This window comes from Convolutriloba macropyga, chromosome 3, assembly GCF_964194025.1.
Source record: "Convolutriloba macropyga chromosome 3, txConMacr16.3, whole genome shotgun sequence".
NCBI lineage: Eukaryota > Metazoa > Xenacoelomorpha > Acoela > Convolutidae > Convolutriloba > Convolutriloba macropyga.
In genome coordinates this window covers 34,281,419-34,305,788 of record NC_134470.1, presented here as the reverse complement: position 1 = coordinate 34,305,788, position 24,370 = coordinate 34,281,419, and the positions used below count along the sequence as shown (strand labels likewise).

At 37.0% G+C, this 24,370-nt stretch overlaps 1 protein-coding gene across 1 annotated transcript in view; it reads right to left on the bottom strand.

Annotated features, from left to right (window-relative positions):
- Positions 1-1,752: 1,752 nt before the first annotated feature.
- Positions 1,753-24,370, bottom strand: part of LOC142337028 (zinc metalloproteinase-disintegrin-like batroxstatin-1) — an 87,089-nt gene continuing 64,471 nt past the window's right edge. The window contains exons 9-10 of the mRNA XM_075386065.1: positions 20,663-20,929; positions 1,753-2,144 (exon numbers count right to left, since the gene is read on the bottom strand). Coding sequence (XP_075242180.1) covers positions 1,949-2,144; positions 20,663-20,929 — 463 coding nt within the window. The 3' untranslated portion in view covers positions 1,753-1,948. The remainder of the gene's footprint in view (positions 2,145-20,662; positions 20,930-24,370) is intronic.

Sequence of the window (24,370 nt, the reverse complement as noted above, 5' to 3'; positions counted from 1 at the left end):
ATGGCGCTAATATCCGGTTTACCCCTTACAAAACTCCCTGTAAAATGCGATGGTTGTGGTGAGGATTTCCTTGGTCAGCATGTCCTGATCTGCAAGAAGGAGGTCTGATCACACAAAGGCATAATGAAATTAGAGATTTATCTGGAGACATATCGTAGCTTGCATGGGCTTACACTGATGCGTTAAAATACACTGACCAATATTGCGTTAAAAATCAGAGAATCAGAAAGTTTAAGAGCCTATCTTCTCATAAGAGGTGTCGTGAGCCCGCAAGTAACTACCTCGTTTGATATTGTTGTCAGAGAGACTGAGGCAAACTCTTACAGCAATAGAAAAGCAGAGGATGTGCTGTAAAAGATGCTTTGAAGAAGAAAAAAGGAGGGAGAAAACACTTCGAGGCTTGCCAAGAAAAACATATCGGTTTTACTCCATTAATTTTCAGTGTTGATGATATGATGGCCAGAGAAAGGAAAATTTTTCTCAGAAGACTGGAGGACGGACTCACTTCTAATTGGGACAAACCATGCAGCACTATCATGAACTGGGTCAAGGTGAAATGGAATTTTATCATCTTAGGGGCGTGAAATCTGTGCATAAGAGGAACTAGATCTAAATGGAGATCGTCTCGTTATGAAATGGAGCTTTCAGACCTTGAGACGAAAAACACCTTTTACGTTCTAGTATTAATCTTCTAAAAATTCTCAAATGCTTGTTAGCAAACTTGATAGGGCAGCGTACTTGTAGACTAAATGTATACTGGCATGGATTCAAAAATCTTTTTGGAATGTCACCCAGTCGATCAGGTCAACAATGTTTGGTACGCTAGTCATTAGCGCTCTGATGTTCTTGTCACCCAATGAGTGGGGCATCAAACTACTATCCAATTGACGATGGTGCTTGCGCGAGCAACTTAAAAAGGGCTCTGTTTTAAAAAAATTATCAACTGAAAAAAAAACAAAACAACAGTATATATACAGAAGAAACCCCTCTAGCTATGTTAATTCCTCCAATCAAGAGTTTTTGTTCATACCTGAACATATTGGGGAGAACAAAAGCAAATTATCATAGAGGCCTACTTCCTGCTGTGAAGGAAAGAAACGGACTGCTGATATTTGGTTAATTAAACTACTAATCTGTTGTGTTGATAACTAAAGTCAAGATAACCAAGATAATGGTTGATTCAAATTCTATCTCTTAAAAAATTTTTAAAAAAAAACTAATCTAGGAGAGGTGTCCCTTCTTTCTGGGCGACAGATATCCATTACTCTATGTTATTTTGTTTTAAAGTTCCTTTACGTAACTCCACTTTTTGGGCGAGTCAAACGCAATTTATATCAATCAAAGGATCCACTTGCGTTGTGCGACCAACGATTTTATGCCTCACTGGAATTTGAGTTCATAATTCAGTGCGGTAACTTGTTTTATGGTCAGAACTATTTCCACTTCAATGCTTTTCAGGATAAAAAGCGACATCCTCAAGTAGAAAAGATTCCACTTTGCATCTGGCAGCCCTAGTGCAAACATTGCATCACGTAAAGTTGGACCAGGGTATGAATAATTATAATCCCGCACGTGTCTTGCAAGATTATTGCAAGATCTAGCAGGATAGCCACTAGTGTTGCTTCTAAGATTTTAGTGTTCCGAGGGTCCAAGTATTGAATTTCATCTAGATTGGTTTCAGTTATGCCAAAAGAGAGTTAGCTATTGCTAAGAAAATATATTTTTCTGATTGTTCTATCAACAATTGTAAGTTTTTTTACTTTTATTTACATTTGTTTAAAAGGAAACATATGAGCGTTTCGCCAATAATAACATAAGTTGCAATAATGTGGAGCTTTATATCTATTCTCCAAGCGGTTAAATTAAGATTGTTAGCATGCGTTCTGATTTCGGCTTTTTTGAAAGTGCAAAGTCTCAGCGCCAATTTTTCATAGTTATTCAATCAAAGTTAGTCATCATGTCCTTTGTCACCGGCAAAAACGTTCCACATGCTTTTGACGCCCGCGAGAATGGCGCCAGCGAATATTTCGGACATTGTGGGGGGTCGGTGCTCCACGCCCTCCATCTCACAGCTTTGTCCATAGTAGCCCTTATCGCATTCACATCCTTGACCCGGTTTGCAATTGCCTCGTCCGTTGCAGTTTCTACAGAAGAACAATACGACACGTAAATCGACCCAGTGAAACGTAAATTGACCATATTATGCAACATCTTACATAAAAATTGGAACATCTTGCCAAGATCTTGATAAGGATAAGCAAAAATTCTTTCTTTGGAGCACCTTGGTAAGATCTTTGGAACACCCAGATCTTTTAAAGACACGTCACAAAAACTTGTGTCAAATCAAGGGTAAAAATATCCAGTCAGTAAAACCAGTATGGAGCTGTAATCAGTTAAATAGATAAAATCAAATAAACGATCGTGGCAAAATCACGTATTCAGTGAAAACAAGGTTTAACCTCTACTTTTTCCAAGTTCATTTGGCCCACTTAGCAGCTGCCCGGGTTAAGTTATTGAAAAAAGTAAGACAAGCATAAAAAAATTCACCAAAAAATGACGTAATTTCCGGTGAATGCGTAAAAATTATGTAAAATGAATGCTGAAATTAACCGCTGGTCTTACACAACTGCACCGCAAAATTATGTTTATTGCTCCCGGAGTCGGGATAATTTAAAATTCAGGGTTGATCAGGAAAAAAACATATTTTTTAATCATGACAGTATCAAGATCGTGGCAGATTATACCATCAAAAGGGTTACTTTCAGCAATCATTTATGCAGTTGACATGTACATGATGAATTTTATTCATGCGCATGTTAATTAACAACCTGTTTTCAATAACATGTAATTAAGTGTGCCTATAAGCTACTCAGAATGCGTAACACCCACGCTAATCGTTATTTGAAGGACACCGCCTCTCTTTGACCTCAGATGCTGCTACTGTTCTAGCGCGCTGCAATTAATGCTGCTACGTTGTTCACGCTGCCATTAAATGCCTCTCTGCAAATGCCCTCTGCTAGCTATCTAAGCCCTCTCTGCAAATGCCTCTCTGCGAATGCCTTTATCATGTTTTTACGATGTGCCTAAAATCTTTAAACAAAATATCTTCAAGAAAAAAGTTAATTCATGAATATATTGGATGAATAAAGGAGTTAAAGGATAATGAGTTAATTAAATAGTCTTGCTGCTCAGTTTCAGTCTCCGCTATCGAACTCTTCACTGTCGAACTCCGGCTAACCTTCCGCAGCTTGTGTTGAATCTTGCACAGCTTCCATGTTTGATGGATCACACTTTTCCATCGTCAGCGACCTCCTCAAATTAGCATGGCGGCCAGGAGGAAGCATTATAAATGCCATCCCCGACCTCCGAATGCTGAATTGAATCGATTGAATGCTGACAAGGCTGAAACGAATTCAAAATTAGGAAAACATAACCGACTAACGTGCACCGGGGGTTGATGGGGGTGGGCAACAGCGCGTTGGGGGGGGAGGGCAATAGTGGGGGTCAACAGTGGGGTTGGGTTGTCACTTCTGTGTCCAACAACAGTGGGGTGAGGTGTCCTGTATATAAGGGGCGTTACATATAAAGATCACTTGAAAAGAAGGGAAAAGGACAAGGGAGATCAATGTGTTTTGCGTGGTTCCCAGTGTCCTACCGCTACAACTTTTTCGATCACCGAAAATTGTTTTGGTCACCAAATCGTCAATTTTAGTCCAATTGTGCTCATTTTTGGTGGGCAGGCTCCACTTTATCCCTATTTGAGGATAAAAAAATTGGTCTGAACAAACCATTTTGGACAAGGGTTTACCTATAAAAAAATTATCCGCGCTCGATGAGGCTTAACTTTTTCGATCACGGGAACATTGTTTGGGTCACCAAATCGTCAATGTCAGTCCAATTGTGCTCATTTTTGGTGGGCAGGCTCCATTTTAGCCATAACTGGGGACAAAATGAAAAAATGGATTGAACGAACCATTTTGGACAAGTTTTTACCTATTTCCAAAAAAGTATCCGCTCTCGATGAGGCTTAACATTTTCGATCACCGAACCTTGTTTTGGTCACCAAATTCTCAAATTTAGTCCAATTATGCTCATTTATGGTGGGCAGGCTCCACTTTATCCCTATCTGAGGATAAAAAAATTGGTCTGAACAAACCATTTTGGACAAGTTTTTACCTATAAAAAAAGTATCCGCGCTCGATGAGGCTTAACTTTTTCGATCACGGGAACCTTGTTTTGGTCACCAAATCGTCAATGTTAGTCCAATTGTGCTCATTTTTGGTGGGCAGGCTCCATTTTAGCCATAACTGGGGACAAAATGAAAAAATGGATTGAACGAACCATTTTGGACAAGTTTTTACCTATTTCCAAAAAAACTATCCGCGCTTGATGGGGCATAACATTTTCGATCACCGAACCTTGTTTTGGTCACCAAATTGTCAATGTTAGTCCAATTGTGCTCATTTTTGGTGGGCAGGCTCCTTTTTAGCCATAATTGGGGACAAAAAGAAAAAATGGATTGAACGAACCATATTGGACAAGTTTTTACCTATTTCCAAAAAAACTATCCGCGCTCGATGGGGCATAAAATTTTCGATCACCGAACCTTGTTTTGGTCACCAAATTCTCAATTTTACTCCAATTGTGCTCATTGTTGGTGGGCAGGCTCCACTTTATCCCTATTTGAGGATAAAAAAATTGGTCTGAACAAACAATTTTGGACAAGTTTTTACCTATAAAAAAGTATCCGCGCTCGATGAGGCTTAACTTTTTCGATCACGGGAACCTTGTTTTGGTCACCAAATCGTCAATGTTAGTCCAATTGTGCTCATTTTTCGTGGGCAGGCTCCAATTTAGCCATAATGGGCGACAAAATAAAAAAAATTTTAATGAACGAACCATTTTTGACAAGTTTTTACCTATTTCCAAAAAAGTATCCGCTCTCGATGAGGCTTAACATTTTCGATCACCGAACCTTGTTTTGGTCACCAAATTCTCAATTTTAGTCCAATTATGCTCATTTATGGTGGGCAGGCTCCACTTTTTCCCTATTTGAGGATAAAAAATTGGTCTGAACAAACCATTTTGGACAAGTTTTTACCTATAAAAAAAGTATCCGCGCTCGATGAGGCTTAACTTTTTCGATCACGGGAACCTTGTTTTGGTCACCAAATCGTCAATGTTAGTCCAATTGTGCTCATTTTTGGTGGGCAGGCTCCATTTTAGCCATAACTGGGGACAAAATGAAAAAATGGATTGAACGAACCATTTTGGACAAGTTTTTACCTATTTCCAAAAAAACTATCCGCGCTCGATGGGGCATAACATTTTCGATCACCGAACCTTGTTTTGGTCACCAAATCGTCAATGTTAGTCCAATTGTGCTCATTTTTGGTGGGCAGGCTCCATTTTAGCCATAATTGGGGACAAAAAGAAAAAATGGATTGAACGAACCATATTGGACAAATTTTTACCTATTTCCAAAAAAAAGTGTCCGTGCTCGATGCTCGATGAGGCTTAACTTTTTCGATCACGGGAACATTGTTTTGTTCACCAAATCATCAATTTTAGTCCAATTGTGCACATTTTTGGTGGGCAGGCTCAACTTTAGCCATAGTTTGGGATAAAATAGAAAAAAATAGACTGAACGAACATTTTTGGACAAGTTTTTAACCTATTTCCAAAAAAATTATCCGCGCTCGATGGGGTTTAACATTTTCGATCACCGAACATTGTTTTGGTCACAGAATTGTCAATTTTAGTCCAATTGTGCTCATTTTTGGTGGGCAGGCTCCACTTTATCGATATTTGAGGATAAAAAAATTGGCCTGAACAAACCATTTTGGACAAGTTTTTACCTATTCAAAAGAAGTATCCGCGCTCGGTTAGGCTTAACTTTTTCGATCACGGGAACATTGTTTTGGTCAACAAATCGTCAATAATAGTCCAAGTGTGCTCATTTTTGGTAGGCAGGCTCCACTTTATTGATATTTGAGGATAAAAAAATAGGCCTGAACAAACCATTTTGGACAAGTTTTTACCTATTTCCAAAAAATGTATCTGCGCTCGATGAGGCTCTACTTTTTCGATCACCAAAAATTGTTTTGGTCGCCAAATCGTCAATGTTGGTCCAATTGTGCTCATTTTTGGTGGGCAGGCTCCACTTTAGCCACAATTGGGGATAAAATGAAAAAATGGACTGAACGAACCATTTTGGCCAAGTTTTTACCTATTTCCAAAAAAGTATCCGCGCTCGATGAGGCTCAACTTTTTCGATCACCAAAAATTGTTTTGGTCGCCAAATCGTCAATGTTGGTCCAATTGTGCTCACTCATTTTTTTGGTCAGGCTCCTTTTCAGCCTTAGTTGGGGATGAAGTAAAAAAAATGGACTGAGGGAACCATTTTGAACAACTTTTACCTATTTCCAAAAAAAAATTCGTAATCGATGAGGCTTAACTTTTTCGATCACCGAAATTTGTTTTGGTCACCAAATCGTCAATTTTGGTCGAATTGTGCTCATTTTTGGTGGGCAGGCTCCACTTTAGCCACAATTGGGGATAAAATGAAAAAATGGACTGAACGAACCATTTTGGCCAAGTTTTTACCTATTTCCAAAAAAGTATCCGCGCTCGATGAGGCTCAACTTTTTCGATCACCAAAAATTGTTTTGGTCGCCAAATCGTCAATGTTGGTCCAATTGTGCTCACTCATTTTTTTGGTCAGGCTCCTTTTCAGCCATAGTTGGGGATGAAGTAAAAAAAATGGACTGAGGGAACCATTTTGAACAACTTTTACCTATTTCCAAAAAAAAAATTCGTAATCGATGAGGCTTAACTTTTTCGATCACTGAAATTTGCTTTGGTCACCAAATCGTCAATTTTGGTCGAATTGTGCTCATTTTTGGTGGGCAGGCTCCGCTTTAGCCATAATTGGGTGTAAAATGAAAAAACTGGACTATACGAACCATTTTGGACAAGTTTTATCTATTACCAAAAATAAGTATCAGCACTCGATGCGGCTTAACTTTTTCGATCACAGAACATTGTTTTGGTCACCAAATCGGTCAATAAAATTTTTGAAAAATTGGACTGAAGGAACCATTTGGGACAAGTTTTTACCTATTTCCATAAAAGTATCCGCGCTCGATGAGGCTTAACTTTTTCGATCACCGAACCTTGTTTTGGTCACAAAATCGGTCGATAAAAAAAATAGACTGAACGAACATTTTTGGACAAGTTTTTACCTATTTCCAAAAAAATTATCCGCGCTCGATGGGGCTTAACATTTTCGATCACCGAACATTGTTTTGGTCACAGAATTGTCAATTTTGGTCCAATTGTTCTCATTTTTGTTGGGCAGGCTCCACTTTATCGATATTTGAGGATAAAAATATTGGCCTGAACAAACTTTTTTGGACAAGTTTTTACCTATTTCCAAAAAAAGTATCCGCGCTCGATGAGGCTTAAATTTTTCGATCACGGGAACATTGTTTTGGTCAACAAATAGTCAATAATAGTCCAATTCTGCTCATTTTTGGTGGGAAGGCTCCACTTTAGCTATAATTGGGGATAAAATGAAAAAATGGACTGAACAAACCATTTTGGAAGAGTTTTTACCTATTTCCAAAAAAAGTATCCGCGCTCAATGAGGCTCAACTTTTTCGATCACCAAAAATTGTTTTGGTCGCCAAATCGTCAATTTTGGTCCAATTGTGCTCACTCATTTTTTTGGGCAGGCACCTTTTCAGCCATAGTTGGGGATAAAGAAAAAAAATGGACTGAAAGAACCATTTTGAACACCTTTTACCTATTTCCAAAAAAAAATTCGTAATCGATGAGGCTTAACTTTTTCGATCACCAAAATTTGTTTTGGTCACCAAGTCGTCAATTTTGGTCCAATTGTGCTCATTTGTGGTGGGCAGGCTCCACTTTAGCCATAATTGGGTATAAAATGAAAAAACTTGACTAAACGAACCATTTTGGACAAGTTTTATCTATTTCCAGAAATAAGTATCAGCACTCGTTGCGGCTTAATTTTTTTGATCATAGAACATTGTTTTGGTCACCAAATCGGTCAATAAAATTTTAAAAAATTGGACTGAAGGAACCATTTGGGACAAGTTTTTACCTATTTCCATAAAAGTATCCGCGCTCGATGAGGCTTAACTTTTTCAATGACCGAACTTTGTTTTGGTCACCAAATCGGTGAATAAAATAAAAAAAATAGGACTGAACGAACAATTTTGGACAAATTTTTACCTATTTCCCAAAAAGTATCCACGCTCAATGAGGCTTAACTTTTTTCGATCACCAAAGATTGTTTTGGTCACCAAATCGACAATCTCCGTCCAATTGTGCTCATTTCTGGTCTGCAGGCTCCACTTCATACATAATTGGGGATAAAATAAAAAAAATGGACTTAACGAACCATTTTGGACAATTTTTTACCTATTCAAAAAAAAAATCCGCGCTCGATGAGGCTTAACTTTTTCGATCACCGAACATCCTTTTGGTCACCAAATCGTCAATTTTGGTCCAATTGTGCTTATTTTTGGTGGGCTCCACTTTAGCCATTGTTGGGGATAAATTAAAAAAAAATGGACTGAAAGATCCATTTTGGACAACTTTTGCCTATTTCCAAAAAAAAACTCGTAATCGATGAGGCTTAACTTTTTCGATCACCAAAATTTGTTTTGGTCACCAAGTCGTCAATTTTGGTCCAATTGTGCTCATTTTTGGTGGGCAGGCTCCACTTTAGCCATAATTGGGTATAAAATGAAAAAACTTGACTAAACGAACCATTTTGGACAAGTTTTATCTATTTCCAGAAATAAGTATCAGCACTCGTTGCGGCTTAATTTTTTTGATCATAGAACATTGTTTTGGTCACCAAATCGGTCAATAAAATTTTAAAAAATTGGACTGAAGGAACCATTTGGGACAAGTTTTTACCTATTTCCATAAAAGTATCCGCGCTCGATGGGGCTTAACTTTTTCAATGACCGAACTTTGTTTTGGTCACCAAATCGGTGAATAAAATAAAAAAAATAGGACTGAACGAACAATTTTGGACAAATTTTTACCTATTTCCCAAAAAGTATCCACGCTCAATGAGGCTTAACTTTTTTCGATCACCAAAGATTGTTTTGGTCACCAAATCGACAATCTCCGTCCAATTGTGCTCATTTCTGGTCTGCAGGCTCCACTTCATACATAATTGGGGATAAAATAAAAAAAAATGGACTGAACGAAACATTTGGGGCAAATTCTTACCTATTTCCATAAAAGTATCCGCGCTCGATGAGGCTTAACTTTTTCGATCAGCAAACATTGTTTTGGTCACAAAATCGGTCAATAATATAAAAAGAATTTGGACTCAATGAACCATTTTGGACAAATTTTTACCTATTTCCAAAAAGGTATCCACGCTCAATGAGGCTTAACTGTTTCGATCACCTAACATTGTTTTGGTCACCAAATCGGTGAATAAAATTAAAAAAAAATAGGACTGAGCGAAATAATTTGGACAATTTTTATCTTTTTCCCAAAAAGTATCCGCGCTCGATGAGGCTTAACTTTTTCGATCAACGAACATTGTTTTGAGCACCAAATCGTCAATTTCGATCAAATTGTGCTCATTTTAATCAGGCGGACTCCATTTTAGCCATAATTGGGTATAAAAAGATAAAATTGGACTAAACGAACCATTTTGGACAAATTTTATCTATTTCCAAAAAAAAGTATCAGCGCTCGATGCGGCTTAACTTTTTCGATCACCGAACATTGTTTTGGTCTCAAAATCGGTCGATAAAATTAAAAAAAATTGGTCTCAACGAACCATTTTGGACAAATGTATAGATTTCTAAAAAAATATCCACGCTCGATGAGGCTTATTTTTTTCGATCACCAAACATTGTTTTGGTCACCAAATCGACAATTTCGGTCCAATTGTGCTCATTTTTAGTGGGCAGGCTCCACTTCATCCCTATTTGAGGATAAAAAAAATTGTGCTGAACAAACCATTTTGGACAAGATTTTAGCTATTCAAAAAAAGTATCCGCGCTCGATGGGGCTTAACTTTTTCGTCACCGAACTTTGTTTTGGTCACCAAATTGGTCAATGAAATTAAAAAATTGGACTGAACGAACCATTTTGGACAATTTTTTTTTATCTTTTTCCAAAAAGTATCCGCGATCGATGAGGCTTAAATTTTTCGTAACCGAACTTTGTTTTGGTCACCAAATCGGTCAATAAAATTTAAAAAAATTGGCCTGAGCGAACCATTTTGGACAAGTTTTTACCTATTTCCAAAAACGTATCCGCGCTCGATGAGGCTTAACTTTTTCGATCACCAAACATTGTTTTGGTCACCAAATCGACAATTTCTGTCCAATTGTGCTCATTTTTGGTAGGCAGGCTCCACTTTATACATAATTGGGGATTTAATGAAAAACAATGGGCTGAACGAACCATTTTGGACAAGTTTTCACCTTTTCAAAAAAAAATATCCGCGCTCGATGAGGCTTAAATTTTTCGATCACCGAACATTGTTATGGGCACCAAATCGTCAATTCTGGTCCAATTGTGCTCATTTTTGGTAGGCAGGCTCCACTTTATACATAATTGGGGATTTAATGAAAAACAATGGACTGAACGAACCATTTTGGACAAGTTTTTACCTTTTCAAAAAAAAATATCCGCGCTCGATGAGGCTTAAATTTTTCGATCACCGAACATTGTTATGGGCACCAAATCGTCAATTCTGGTCCAATTGTGCTCCTTTTTAGTGGGCAGGCTCCACTTTATCCCTATTTGAGGATAAAAAAATTGTGCTGAACAAACCATTTTGGACAAGTTTTTAGCTATTCAAAAAAACCATCCGCGTTCGATGGGGCTTAACTTTTTCGTCACCGAACTTTGTTTTGGTCACAAAATCAGTCGATGAAATAAAAAAAAATTGGACTAAACGAACCATTTTGGACAAGTTTTTACATATTTCCAAAAAAGTATCCACGCTCGATGAGGCTTAAATTTTTCCATCACTAAACATTGTTTTGGTCACCAAATCGACAATTTGGTCCAATTGTGCTAATTTGTGGTCGGCAGGCTCCACTTTATACATAATTGGGGATAAAATAAAAAAAATGGACTGAACAAACCATTTTGGACAAGTTTTTACCTATTCAATAAAAAGTATCCGCGCTCGATGAGGCTTAACTTTTTCCATCACTAAACATTGTTTTGGTCACCAAATCGACAATTTTGGCCCAATTGTGCTAATTTTTGGTCGGCAGGCTCCATTTTATACATAATTGGGGATAAAATAAAAAAAAAATAGACTGAACGAACATTTTTGGACAAGTTTTTAACCTGTTTCCAAAAAAATTATCCGCGCTCGTTGGGGCTTAACATTTTCGATCACCGAACATTGTTTTGGTCACAGAATTGTCAACTTTGGTCCAATTGTGCTCATTCTTAGTGGGCAGGCTCCACTTTATCCCTATTTGAGGATAAAAATATTGGTCTGAACAAACTTTTTTGGACCATTTTTTAATTTTGACCATTTTGAACAAACCATTTTTTAAGTTTTTACCTATTCAAAAAAAAGTATCCGCGCTCAATGAGGTTTAACTTTTTCGTCACCGAACTTTGTTTTGGTCACCGAATTGGTCAATAAAATTAAAAAATTGTACTGAACGAACCATTTTGGACAATTTTTTTTATCTATTTCCAAAAAAGTATCCGCGCTCGATGAGGCTTAAACTTTCGGTCACCTAACAATGTTTTGGTCACCAAATCGCTGGATAAAAAAAATTAGACTGAACGAACCATTTTGGACAAACTTTATCTATTACAAAAAAAAGTATCGGCGCTCGATGGGTCTTAACTTTTTTGATCAAAGAACATTGTTTTGGTCACCGAATCGTCAATTTCGGTCAAATTGTGCTCATTTTTGGTGAGCAGGCTCCACTTTAGCCATAAATGTGGATAAAATAAAACAAAATGAATTGAAGGAACCATTTGGGACAAGTTTTATCTATTTCCAAAAAAAGTATCCGCGCTCGATGAGGCTTAAATTTTTCGATCACCGAACATTGTTTTGGTCACCAAATCAGTCGATAAAATAAAAAAATTGGACTGAACGAACCATTTTGGACAAGTTTTAATCTTTTTTCAAAAAATTATTCGTGCTCGATGATGCTTCACTTTTTCGATCACCTAACATTGTTTTGGTCACCAAATTGGTGGATGAAATAAAAAAAATTGGACTGAACGAATCATTTTGGACAAGCCGCGCTCGATGAGGCTTACCTTTTTCGTCACCGAACTTTGTTTTGGTCTCCCAATTGGTCAATAAAATTAAAAAACTGGACTGAACAAACCAATTTTGACAATTTTTTACCTATTTCCAAGAAAGTATCCGAGCTCGATGAGGTTTACCTTTTTCGATCACCGAATATTGTTTTGGTCACCAAATTGGTCAATAAAATTTAAAAAAAAGGTCGGAGCGAAACATTTTGGACAAGTTTCTACCTATATCCAAAAAAGTATCCGCGCTCGCTGAGGCTTAACTTTTTCGATCACCGAACATTGTTTTGATTACCAAATCGAGCGATAAAATATAAAAATTGGACAGAACCAACCATTTTGGACTAGTTTTATCTATTTCCGAACAAAGCATCCGCGCTCGATGAGGCTTAACCTTTTCGATCACTTAACATTCTTTTTGTCACCAAATCAGTCGATAAAATAAAAAAATCGGACTGAACGAACCATTTTGGACAAGTTTTTATCTATTTCCAAAAAAGTATCCGCGCTCGATGAGGCATAACTTTTTCGATCACCGAATATTGTTTTGGTCACCAAATTGGTCAATAAAAATTAAAAAAAAAGTCGGAGCGAAACATTTTGGACAAGTTTCTACCTATTTCCAAAAAAGTATCCGCGCTCGATGAGGCTTAATTTTTTCGATCAACGAACATTGTTTTGGTCACCAAATCGGTCAAAAAAAATTAAAAATTGGACAGAACCAACCATTTTGGACTAGTTTTATCTATTTCCGAACAAAGCATCCGCGCTCGATGAGGCTTAACCTTTTCGATCACTTAACATTCTTTTAGTCACCAAATCAGTCGATAAAATAAAAAAAATCGGACTGAACGAACCATTTTGGACAAGTTTTTATCTATTTCCAAAAAAGTATCCGCGCTCGGTGAGGCTTAACTTTTTCGATAACCTAACATTGTTTTGGTCACCAAATCGGTGTATAAAATAAAAAAAATGGACTGGAAGAACCATATTGGACAATTTATATCTATTTCCAAAAAAGTATCCGCGCTCGATGAGGCTTAATTTTTTCGATCAACGAACATTGTTTTGGTCACCAAATCGGTCAAAAAAATTAAAAAATTGGACTGAACGAACCATTTTGGACAAGTTTTACCTATTTCCAAAAAATGTCTCCGCGCTCGATGAGGCTTAACTGTTTCGATTACCTAACATTGTTTTGGTCACCAAATCGGTGAATAAAATAAAAAAAATTGGACCGAACGAACCATTTTGGACAAGTTTTACCTATTTCCAAAAAATGTCTCCGCGCTCGATGAGGCTTAACTCTTTCGATTACCTAACATTGTTTTGGTCACCAAATCGGTGAATAAAATAAAAAAAATTGGACTGAACGAACCATTTTGGACAAGTTTTTATCTATTTCCAAAAAAAGTATCCGCGCTCGATGAGGCTTAACTTTTTCGATCACGGAACATTGTTTTGGGCACCAAATCGTCAATTTTTGTCCAATTCTGCTCATTTTTGGTGGGCAGGCTCCACTTTAGCCATAATTGGGGATAAAATAAAAAAATGGAGTGAACGAACCATTTTGGACAAGTTTTACCTATTTCCAGAAAATGTCTCCGCGCTCGATGAGGCTTAACTCTTTTGATTACCTAACATTGTTTTGGTCACCAAATCAGTCGACAAAAAAAAATTGGACTGAACGAACCATTTTGGAAAAGATTTTATCTATTTCCAAAAAATTATCCGCGCTCGATGAGGCTTAACTTTTTCGATCACCTAACATTGTTTTGGTCACCAAATCGGTCAATAAAGATAAAAAATTGGACTGAACGAACCATTTTGGACAAGTTTTTACCTATTTCCAAAAAAACATCCGCACTCGATGAGGCTTAAATTTTTCGATCACCGAACATTGTTTTGGTCACCAAATCAGTCGATAAAATAAAAAAATTGGACTGAACGAACCATTTTGGACAAGTTTTAATCTTTTTTCAAAAAATTATTCGCGCTCAATGATGCTTCACTTTTTCGATCACCTAACATTGTTTTGGTCACCAAATTGGTGGATGAAATAAAAAAAATTGGACTGAACGAATCATTTTGGACAAGCCGCGCTCGATGAGGCTTACCTTTTTCGTCACCGAACTTTGTTTTGGTCTCCCAATTGGTCAATAAAATTAAAAAACTGGACTGAACAAACCAATTTTGACAATTTTTTTTACCTATTTCCGAGAAAGTATCCGAGCTCGATGAGGCTTACCTTTTTCGATCACCGAATATTGTTTTGGTCACCAAATTGGTCAATAAAATAAAAAAATGGGACTGAACGAACCATTATGGACAAGTTTTTATCTATTTCGAAAAAAAGTATCCGCGCTCGATGAGGCTTAACTTTTTCGATCACGGAACATTGTTTTGGGCGCCAAATCGTCAATTGTTGTCCAATTGTGCTCATTTTTGGTGGGCAGGCTCCACTTTAGCCATAATTGGGGATTAAATAAAAAAAATGGACTGAACGAACCATTTTGGACAAGTTTTACCTATTTCCAGAAAATGTCTCCGCGCTCGATGAGGCTTAACTCTTTTGATTACCTAACATTGTTTTGGTCACCAAATCAGTCGACAAAATGAAAAAATTGGACTGAACGAACCATTTTGGACAAATTTTTATCTATTTCCAAAAAATTATCCGCGCTCGATGAGGCTTAACTTTTTCGATCACCTAACATTGTTTTGGTCACCAAATCGGTCAATAAAGATAAAAAATTGGACTGAACGAACCATTTTGGACAAGTTTTTACCTATTTCCAAAAAAATATCCGCACTCGATGAGGCTTAAATTTTTCGATCACCGAACATTGTTTTGGTCACCAAATCAGTCGATAAAATAAAAAAATTGGACTGAACGTATCATTTTGGACAAGTTTTAATCTATTTTCAAAAAATTATTCGCGCTCGATGATGCTTCACTTTTTCGATCACCTAACATTGTTTTGGTCACCAAATTGGTGGATGAAATAAAAAAAATTGGACTGAACGAATCATTTTGGACAAGCCGCGCTTGATGAGGCTTACCTTTTTCGTCACCGAACTTTGTTTTGGTCTCCCAATTGGTCAATAAAATTAAAAAACTGGACTGAACAAACCAATTTTGACAATTTTTTTACCTATTTCCAACAAAGTATCCGAGCTCGATGAGGCTTACCTTTTTTGATCACCGAATATTGTTTTGGTCACCAAATTGGTCAATAAAATTTAAAAAAAAGGTCGGAGCGAAACATTTTGGACAAGTTTCTACCTATTTCCAAAAAAGTATCCGCGCTCGCTGAGGCTTAACTTTTTCGATCACCGAACATTGTTTTGATTACCAAATCGAGCGATAAAATATAAAAATTGGACAGAACCAACCATTTTGGACTAGTTTTATGTATTTCCGAACAAAGCATCCGCGCTCGATGAGGCTCAACCTTTTCGATCACTTAACATTCTTTTAGTCACCAAATCAGTCGATAAAATTAAAAAAATTGGACTGAACGAACCATTTTGGACAAGTTTTTATCTATTTCCAAAAAAGTATCCACGCTCGGTGAGGCTTAACTTTTTCGATAACCTAACATTGTTTTGGTCACCAAATCGGTGTATAAATTAAAAAAAATGGACTGGAAGAACTATATTGGACAAGTTTTTATCTATTTCCAAAAAAGTATCCGCGCTCGGTGAGGCTTAACCTTTTCGATCACTTAACATTCTTTTAGTCACCAAATCAGTCGATAAAATAAAAAAAATCGGACTGAACGAACCATTTTGGACAAGTTTTTATTTATTTCCAAAAAAGTATCCGCGCTCGATGAGGCTTAATTTTTTCGATCAACGAATATTGTTTTGGTCACCAAATCGGTCAAAAAAATTAAAAAATTGGACTGAACGAGCCAATTTGGACAAGTTTTTATCTATTTCCAAAATAGTATCCACGCTCAATGAGGCTGAACTTTTTCGATCACCTAACATTGTTTTGGTCACCAAATCGGTGAATAAAATAAAAAATAGGACTGAACGAACCATTTTGGACAAATTTTATGTATTTCCAAAACAGTATCTGCGCTCGATGAGGCTTAACTTTTTCGATCAACGAACATTGTTTTGGGCACCAAATCGTCAATTTTAGTCCAATTGTGCTCATTGTTGGTGGGCAGGCTCCACTTTGGCCATAATTGGGGATAAAATAAAAAAAGGACTGAACGAACCATTTTGGACAAGTTTTACCTATTTCCAAAAAATGTCTCCGCGCTCGATGAGGCTTAACTCTTTCGATTACCTAACATTGTTTTGGTCACCAAATCGGTGAATAAAATAAAAAAAATTGGACCGAACGAACCATTTTGGACAAGTTTTACCTATTTCCAAAAAATGTCTCCGCGCTCGATGAGGCTTAACTCTTTCGATTACCTAACATTGTTTTGGTCACGAAATCGGTGAATAAAATAAAAAAAATTGGACTGAACGAACCATTTTGGACAAGTTTTATGTATTTCCAAAACAGTATCTGCGCTCGATGAGGCTTAACTTTTTCGATCAACGAACATTGTTTTGGGCACCAAATCGTCAATTTTAGTCCAATTGTGCTCATTTTTGGTGGGAAGGCTCCACTTTGGCCATAATTGGGGATAAAATAAAAAAAGGACTGAACGAACTATTTTGGACAAGTTTTACCTATTTCCAAAAAATGTCTCCGCGCTCGATGAGGCTTAACTCTTTCGATTACCTAACATTGTTTTGGTCACCAAATCAGTCGATAAAATAAAAAAATCGGACTGAACGAACCATTATGGACAAGTTTTTATCTATTTCCAAAAAAAGTATCCGCGCTCGATGAGGCTTAACTTTTTCGATCACGGAACATTGTTTTGGGCACCAAATCGTCAATTTTAGTCCAATTGTGCTCATTTTTGGTGGGCAGGCTCCACTTTAGCCATAATTGGGGATAAAATAAAAAAAATGGACTGAATGAACCATTTTGGACAAGTTTCACCTATTTCCAGAAAATGTCTCCGCGCTCGATGAGGCTTAACTCTTTTGATTACTTAACATTGTTTTGGTCACCAAATCAGTCGACAAAATAAAAAAATTGGACTGAACGAACCATTTTGGACAAGTTTTTATCTATTTCCAAAAAATTATCCGCGCTCGATGAGGCTTAACTTTTTCGATCACCTAACATTGTTTTGGTCACCAAATCAGTCGATAAAATAAAAAAAATTGGACTGAACGAACCATTTTGGACAAGTTTTTATCTATTTCCAAAAAAGTATTCGCGCTCGATGAGGCACAACTTTTTCGATAACCTAACATTGTTTTGGTCACCAAATCAGTCGATAAAATAAAAAAATAGGACTGAACGAACCATTTTGGACAAGTTTTACCAATTTCCAGAAAATGTCTCCGCGCTCGATGAGGCTTTACTCATTCGATTACCTAACAATGTTTTGGTCACCAAATCAGTCGATAAATTAACAAAATTGGACTGAACGAACCATTTTGGACAAGTTTTTATCTATTTACAAAAAAGTATCCGCGCTTGATGAGGCACAACTTTTTCGATAACCTTACATTGTTTTGGTCACCAAATCGGTGTATAAAATAAAAAAAATGGACTGGAAGAACCATATTGGACAATTTATATCTTTTTCCAAAAAAGTATCGGCGCTCGATGAGGCTGAACTTTTTCGATCACCTAACATTGTTTTGGTCACCAAATCGGTGAATAAAATAAAAAATAGGACTGAACGAACCATTTTGGACAAGTTTTATCTATTTCCAAAAAAAGTATCCGCGCTCGATTAGGCTTAACTTTTTTGATCAACGAACATTGTTTTGGGCACCAAATGGTCAATTTTAGTCCAATTGCGCTCATTTTTGGTGGGCAGACTCCACTTTGGCCATAATTGGGGATAAAATAAAAAAAGGACTGAACGAACAATTTTGGACAAGTTTTACCTATTTCCAGAAAATGTCTCCGCGCTCGATGAGGCTTAACTCTTTCGATTACCTAACATTGTTTTGGTCACCAAATCAGTCGATAAAATAAAAAAATTGAATTGAACGAACCATTTTGGACAAGTTTTTATCTATTTCCAAAAAATTATCCGCGCTCGATGAGGCTTAACTTTTTCGATCACCTAACATTGTTTTGGTCGCCAAATCGGTGAATGAAATAAAAAAAATTGGACTGAACGAATCATTTTGGACAAGTTTTTTTTTACCTATTTCTAAAAAGTGTCCGAGCTTTTTCGTTCAAAACTTCTTGTATGTTTGTCCATAACATTTTACAATAGGGAGAGTGGTAGGGATCAACTCCACGCGATTTTTCTAAACTTCTATACCTAATTTTAAATCTCTAATTTCAAATTCCAGTTATCTTCAGACCACTAACTTCACTCAAAACGAAGATTGTTCTGTAATTGATGATGTCTAAATTTAAATTGGTCTGATCACACATTCGGACTTGGGTGAAAAGCGCATATGAAACGTCGCTAAGGAACTGAAATTTATCGACTGCTTGAAATGCGCTCATTCAGTTAATTATTTTTGACGTTATGCCACCGAACTCCGCTCTGTGGCGCTTTTGAAACATTAGCTTATTCGTGAGAACGCTTTGATCAAATACCAAAAAAAAAAATTTAACTCAAAATAACTAGTTTAAAACTAAACGGTATAAAATCATGCAATTTACAAAAATACAATCTTAACGCAGATCGACCGGAAGTCCTACTTCTTTAAAGTATTCTTGGCTAGAGCGATGTAAGCTAAAGGAGACTAAGACATTGGGTTATAAAAGGTGCCCATCCTTGTCAAATTTTTCGCAAAAGATGTAAGAGTGCAGCTCAAAGCTCTTACATCTTTTTGGGGTGCAATAGGATGCCATGGGGGTCAAAACGATGTGAAGGTGAGGGGGGTCAAAGATTAAATGAACACCTTTTTACTTTTTTGGTTTGTCAACGTGGGTAACAAGATGTAAGAGTGAGGGGGTAATGGAGAAAATATCCCCCAAACTCTTACATCATTTTCCTTCTTTGCGAGACAAAAAAGATTTAGGGGTTGGGGTTAATTTCTTTAACGCCCTCATCTTTCGCCCTTACATCATTTGCCCCCTGACAGCCCATTACAGCCCAAAAAAATGTAAGTTTTGAGCTGAATTTTCTTGAAAAGTGTTTCCCATTGCCCCACTGTGACCTTATTATACCACCTTGGCATCCCCATTCTTACAATATTTAAAGCCCCTTCGCAGCCCCACTCTCTCATTCCTGCACCTTTTAACCCCCTCTCAACAAATTCCCCCTGCTCTTATATTGTTTTCTCCACATTGGTAGCCCAATTCTTACATCGTTTTACCCCCTCTTAACAAATTACCCCCTCAATCTTACACCATATCACCCCTTTGGCAGACCTATTCTTACATCATCTTACGCCCTCTGAACAACTTACCTGTTCACTCTTACAACGCACTTTTCGCCATGGGTTGGTTTCGTACAAGTCCTCCCATTGCAACCCATTACAGCCCACTCTTACTTCGTAATTTTGGCCGGGGGTAATTCCTCAAAAGTCCCTCCTTTGAAGCGCACTCTTGCATCGCAATTTCGACCAGGGGTAATTCCTCAGAAGTCTTCCCATTGCAACCCAATGCAGCCCCACTCTTACATAATTTTGCCCCCAGACCACATTACCCCCTTACTCATATCAATTTACCCCCATAGACAAATTACCCCAATTTACCCCCCCCCCCCTCCGACTCTTCAAACAAAATGGGAAGACATTAGGGAGGACATTCGACCCGGGTACGCGGGCAAGTAGTTCGAGAGCTTAAGATCCACGTGGTGTAATTGTAAGTACATGATGCTTTCAAGTAACAGATACCTGTTTGAATCCAGTACTTGTTCATTGCACAGTAGTTGCACCTTCTTAGACCCCCATAATGCATGAAAAACTGAAGAAATTTTGTGACTAATAAATTTACATTTAGTCTCAAGCTTTCTGTCTTGTAACTGAACGCCATTGACTGTGAATGGCGTTTGGTTGAATATTTGGGTCTCTTCTGCTGCCCCTTAGCTTAATGAAGGCGCGCGTGTTATTTTTTGCATAGTAACGTGCTATACGGCAACGCATAATTTGTAACTTGGGACCATAAAAAACAGTGGGGGGGGGGACAAAATAGATTAGAATAATTTAAAGAATAATTTAAAGCTTTCTTAGTGAAAACAACTCACAGTTTTCCGAAAAATTCTTCATAGTTTTTATTCAGGCATTAATTTTTCAAAATCAACGTGTAGTTGGCCGTGTAATCTGATAAACGAAATTAACTAATGCTTACTGAGGACATTCAGTGAGGCCGGGTATCTTTGAGATGTGAGTGCAGGTCTTGTCATGACAGAAGCTGTCTTCACCACACCAGGTGCCATCGTTCACGTAGGAGTAGTCATGGGGGATGTCCTCGGACAGTATATAGGATGCTATAGAGACACACATGTCATTGCCATTCGGTGTCCCTGAGAACCAGCCATCGGAGTTCCACCTTTCAATATCGTATGCGTCGTAGGAAGACGATTCCCAGTCCCAGCTGCACTGCAATTTCCCACATCTGCAAAAAAACCTCTGTTAAAAGTCGCAGCTAATAATGATAATGTTAATTAATTTAGCTTATAACTTCGTCCAGTTCAAGGCCATGAACAACTCCAAGAATGAGATTGACGAACAGGACAAGTATATGCTAGACGGACTTGGGTCGCGGACAGGGGGGCCGAACCGACCGAGCTCATAGACTAGACCAAATTACGGTCGCGCCGTTTCGCCTGGCCCAAACCTGAGGTCGATCTGTTATCTCTTCCTCAGGGATTGACTCGGGTCACTTCGGTCTGGGCCTGGGTGACCAAAATTTGATCGATCTGACGCATATCTAACTTTTGGTCTGGGCCCCCTGTCCGCGATCCATATCCGCCTGGCCCCAAACTTGTTTTGAGTCGAGGACATCACGGTTTTACATTACTTTACTTTATATTGAAATAACCTAACTATGATTGATCTTCACAAAATTTCGCCGACAGATTGCCGGAAATTATTTGCCGTTGTCCCACTGACTAATGTTGGGATTAAAACAATTAGAGAAAATATAGAAAAATTGAAGATTGCGTACTTTTTTTTCGGAAGTATCAAAAAGTGCTCTAATATGGTCCCAGTTTCATTAGATTCGACAATTATGGCGAATTCAGCCTCTAATTTGTAGAATAATACGTTTAATGCTAATACCAATTAGCTGTACACTATACTTTATAGAGTTTGACAAGTGCACTACGTCTTCAAACATTTAGTCATAGTGCCAGGGCTTTGTTGTTTACCCCGCTGCTTTCGATTTCTCCTTGTGACCTCGACCGTATTTGTAATTAAACTGGCATTTTTTTGGTGTCGGCATGTTGAATACCAAAATTCACCATTAAAAAGCAGGAAAAAGAGAACAGAAATATTGCCATCTAAGAGAAAACTGGAGTTTGTACAAGAGAAAAGCCGAGGCAGGCAAAACTATAAAAAGAATTAAAAAATTTAAAATCAGCAAAAAAAGGAAATTCTTCGTATCTTCAGAATCCACATTTCGTTCCTGGTTTCTTTTTTGCATTAGAATGTTGATAATGAAGATCGAAGGAAATTATGAACATCGAAGGAATGTTTGGTTTATTTGCTTGCAGAACAGTGAGAACTTAATTAAAAAAAAACAAAACTGAAAAAATTCTGACACTTTTAAAACAAAATTGCAACAGTTTGTGCTAGTTTGTTCAATTTTTTGATGCTCAAGAACTCAAAACCAGTTCAATTATAGCCAAAAAAATTAAATTGCAGTTGGGCAGAGAACTGGTTCGAAATTTAGAGACAAATTAAGCAAAACTGATGAAAAATTTTAAAAACTTTAAATTTGCCTCCATCAAATTGAGTTTTATACCAAAATCCCAACAATTCTCCCGAAAACTATTCATTGGGCCCCTAAGATTAAAAACTAAAAAGGTGCCCAAATTTTTCAAAAAAAAGTCCTGAAAAAATTGCAAATTTTACTATTTTTTAATTCAAGTTAAGCATTACCAATATATAAATCTACAAAATCACAACCAAACATACGAAAACTAGTCTGGCTCGCCCAAGGTCTCTCGGAAATTGGACAAGTGTCAATTGAGGAACAATCGAACATAACAAAAACAGTATTATAGAACAAGAAAAACTGAACAAGGAAAACCGTTTTCAGAAAATGCCCTTTTCGCATTAAATTCAGAGTTTCTTAGCAACTGCATGACATCAGCAATCGGAATAAAGTCGGCTTAGAGATCTTCATGAGGTTTACAGTCGACAGAGTTTTTCCTATTTTCATCTCGTTTTGAAAGAACAGTAATAAAAAAACTGTGACTACTATAATGGCTGCTCTTCAACTCATGAGGGGGGGGGGGATTTACAACACCTAAAGTAGCGGCTTAATATCCATACGGAGAATAGAATTTTGTTTTCAGCTTTTATATATGCTTCGCTTGAAACAAATAGTTCAAAATTTCAAAATTCAAGCATCATTGTTGTATATTTTTGCGATCAATTTACTTATACATTGGCTGGCAAGATGATTACTCAAGTAAATACGAACCTTCAGAAGACGCACTGTCTGGTGTTCAATTGAACACTCAGTTAAATTATATTTATAGGGCTACCACTTTTGTTTTATATCTAGCAATGAAAAATGGGAATATTAAAACTTTACCAAATTTTAAACATGAGTAATAAAAATTGGATAGTCGTAATGTAATGTCTGCTTAGGGAATTAATTATTCGATGAAGAAAAAATAACGGTCTTTCTCCTTTATGACTCAACTTGTTAGGAGTTTCGTTTCTGAGCTGGAAAATTTGAGAACTTCGAAATTAATTCTCTTTTTAGTATGTAAGCGTTAAATGAAATTGTACAATTCATAGGTTGATTTGCAGTAACACAACGCAATGACAAATAGAAAAACTGGTCCAGGATTGCGCTTCAAGGATTGTACTGTTTGTCAGTTACTATTTACAACATGAAATTACGACTAATTTTGGTAGTTCTTGAAGCTCTTTTTATACCGCTAATCACATAACTTACACGTCAAAAACACAACTTTGATTGATTGCAGATGAAAATGTCAGCAAAAAGTGAACAGATTTTCAATTCTTTTTCAGTGTAAATTGTGTGAAACGGTTGTTGACTTGTAAAATTTTTGTCGAATTTTCTATACCAAGAATTGAAATTAGAGCATACCAATCGTACCAAAACTCATGCAATAATGAAATTAAATTTGCAATTTGCCCATACGTGGTAAACATTTGTTAGTTAAAATGAAGCAGAGGGAGATTGATTTGTTGTTTTTTTTTGGCTTCGAATATGATATTCAGGTATTGACAAAAGTAGCCAACAGACAAATATTTTGACAAATCGTAACACAATTGCGATTTGCTTGAAAGAGTGCTAATTTAACTTGGTTATGCTATTCTCTTTTAACCATACTATTTGATTTCTCCTTGATGGCGTTTGTTCCTTTAGTATGCACTGCTCCCTCAATCCCATCTTACAAAAAAGGAAAACTGCAGGACTAATTCTGAATTACAATCCAAAGAGTTTAAAGGAACAGTTGCAGATTCCTGACTTCAACAACAGTCACATTGACATTTACGAGCCAATGATACATACATTTACATACATACATAAACCTTTAGTAGCCTGTTGATTCTGTAGAAAAACAAAAATGCAAAGTTGGATTAAAGATACTTCTGATAGCGTTTAAAAAAACCAATGTTCCCCATAAAAAATGCACGAAGGTGGGACCAGAGAACATGACATTCAATGGAAATCTTGTTAAACACAGAAAAGAGAAGCAGAGGCAATTAACAAAGACCTTAAAATAAAATAGAAAAATTTTGAAAGGAAATAATTTTTCTAAAATTTCTTAGTGTTAAAGAAATCAAAAAAGAATTTTCTGTTCTAATATAATGCGCCAAAACTCATTTGCATGTTGAGATACAAAGATTT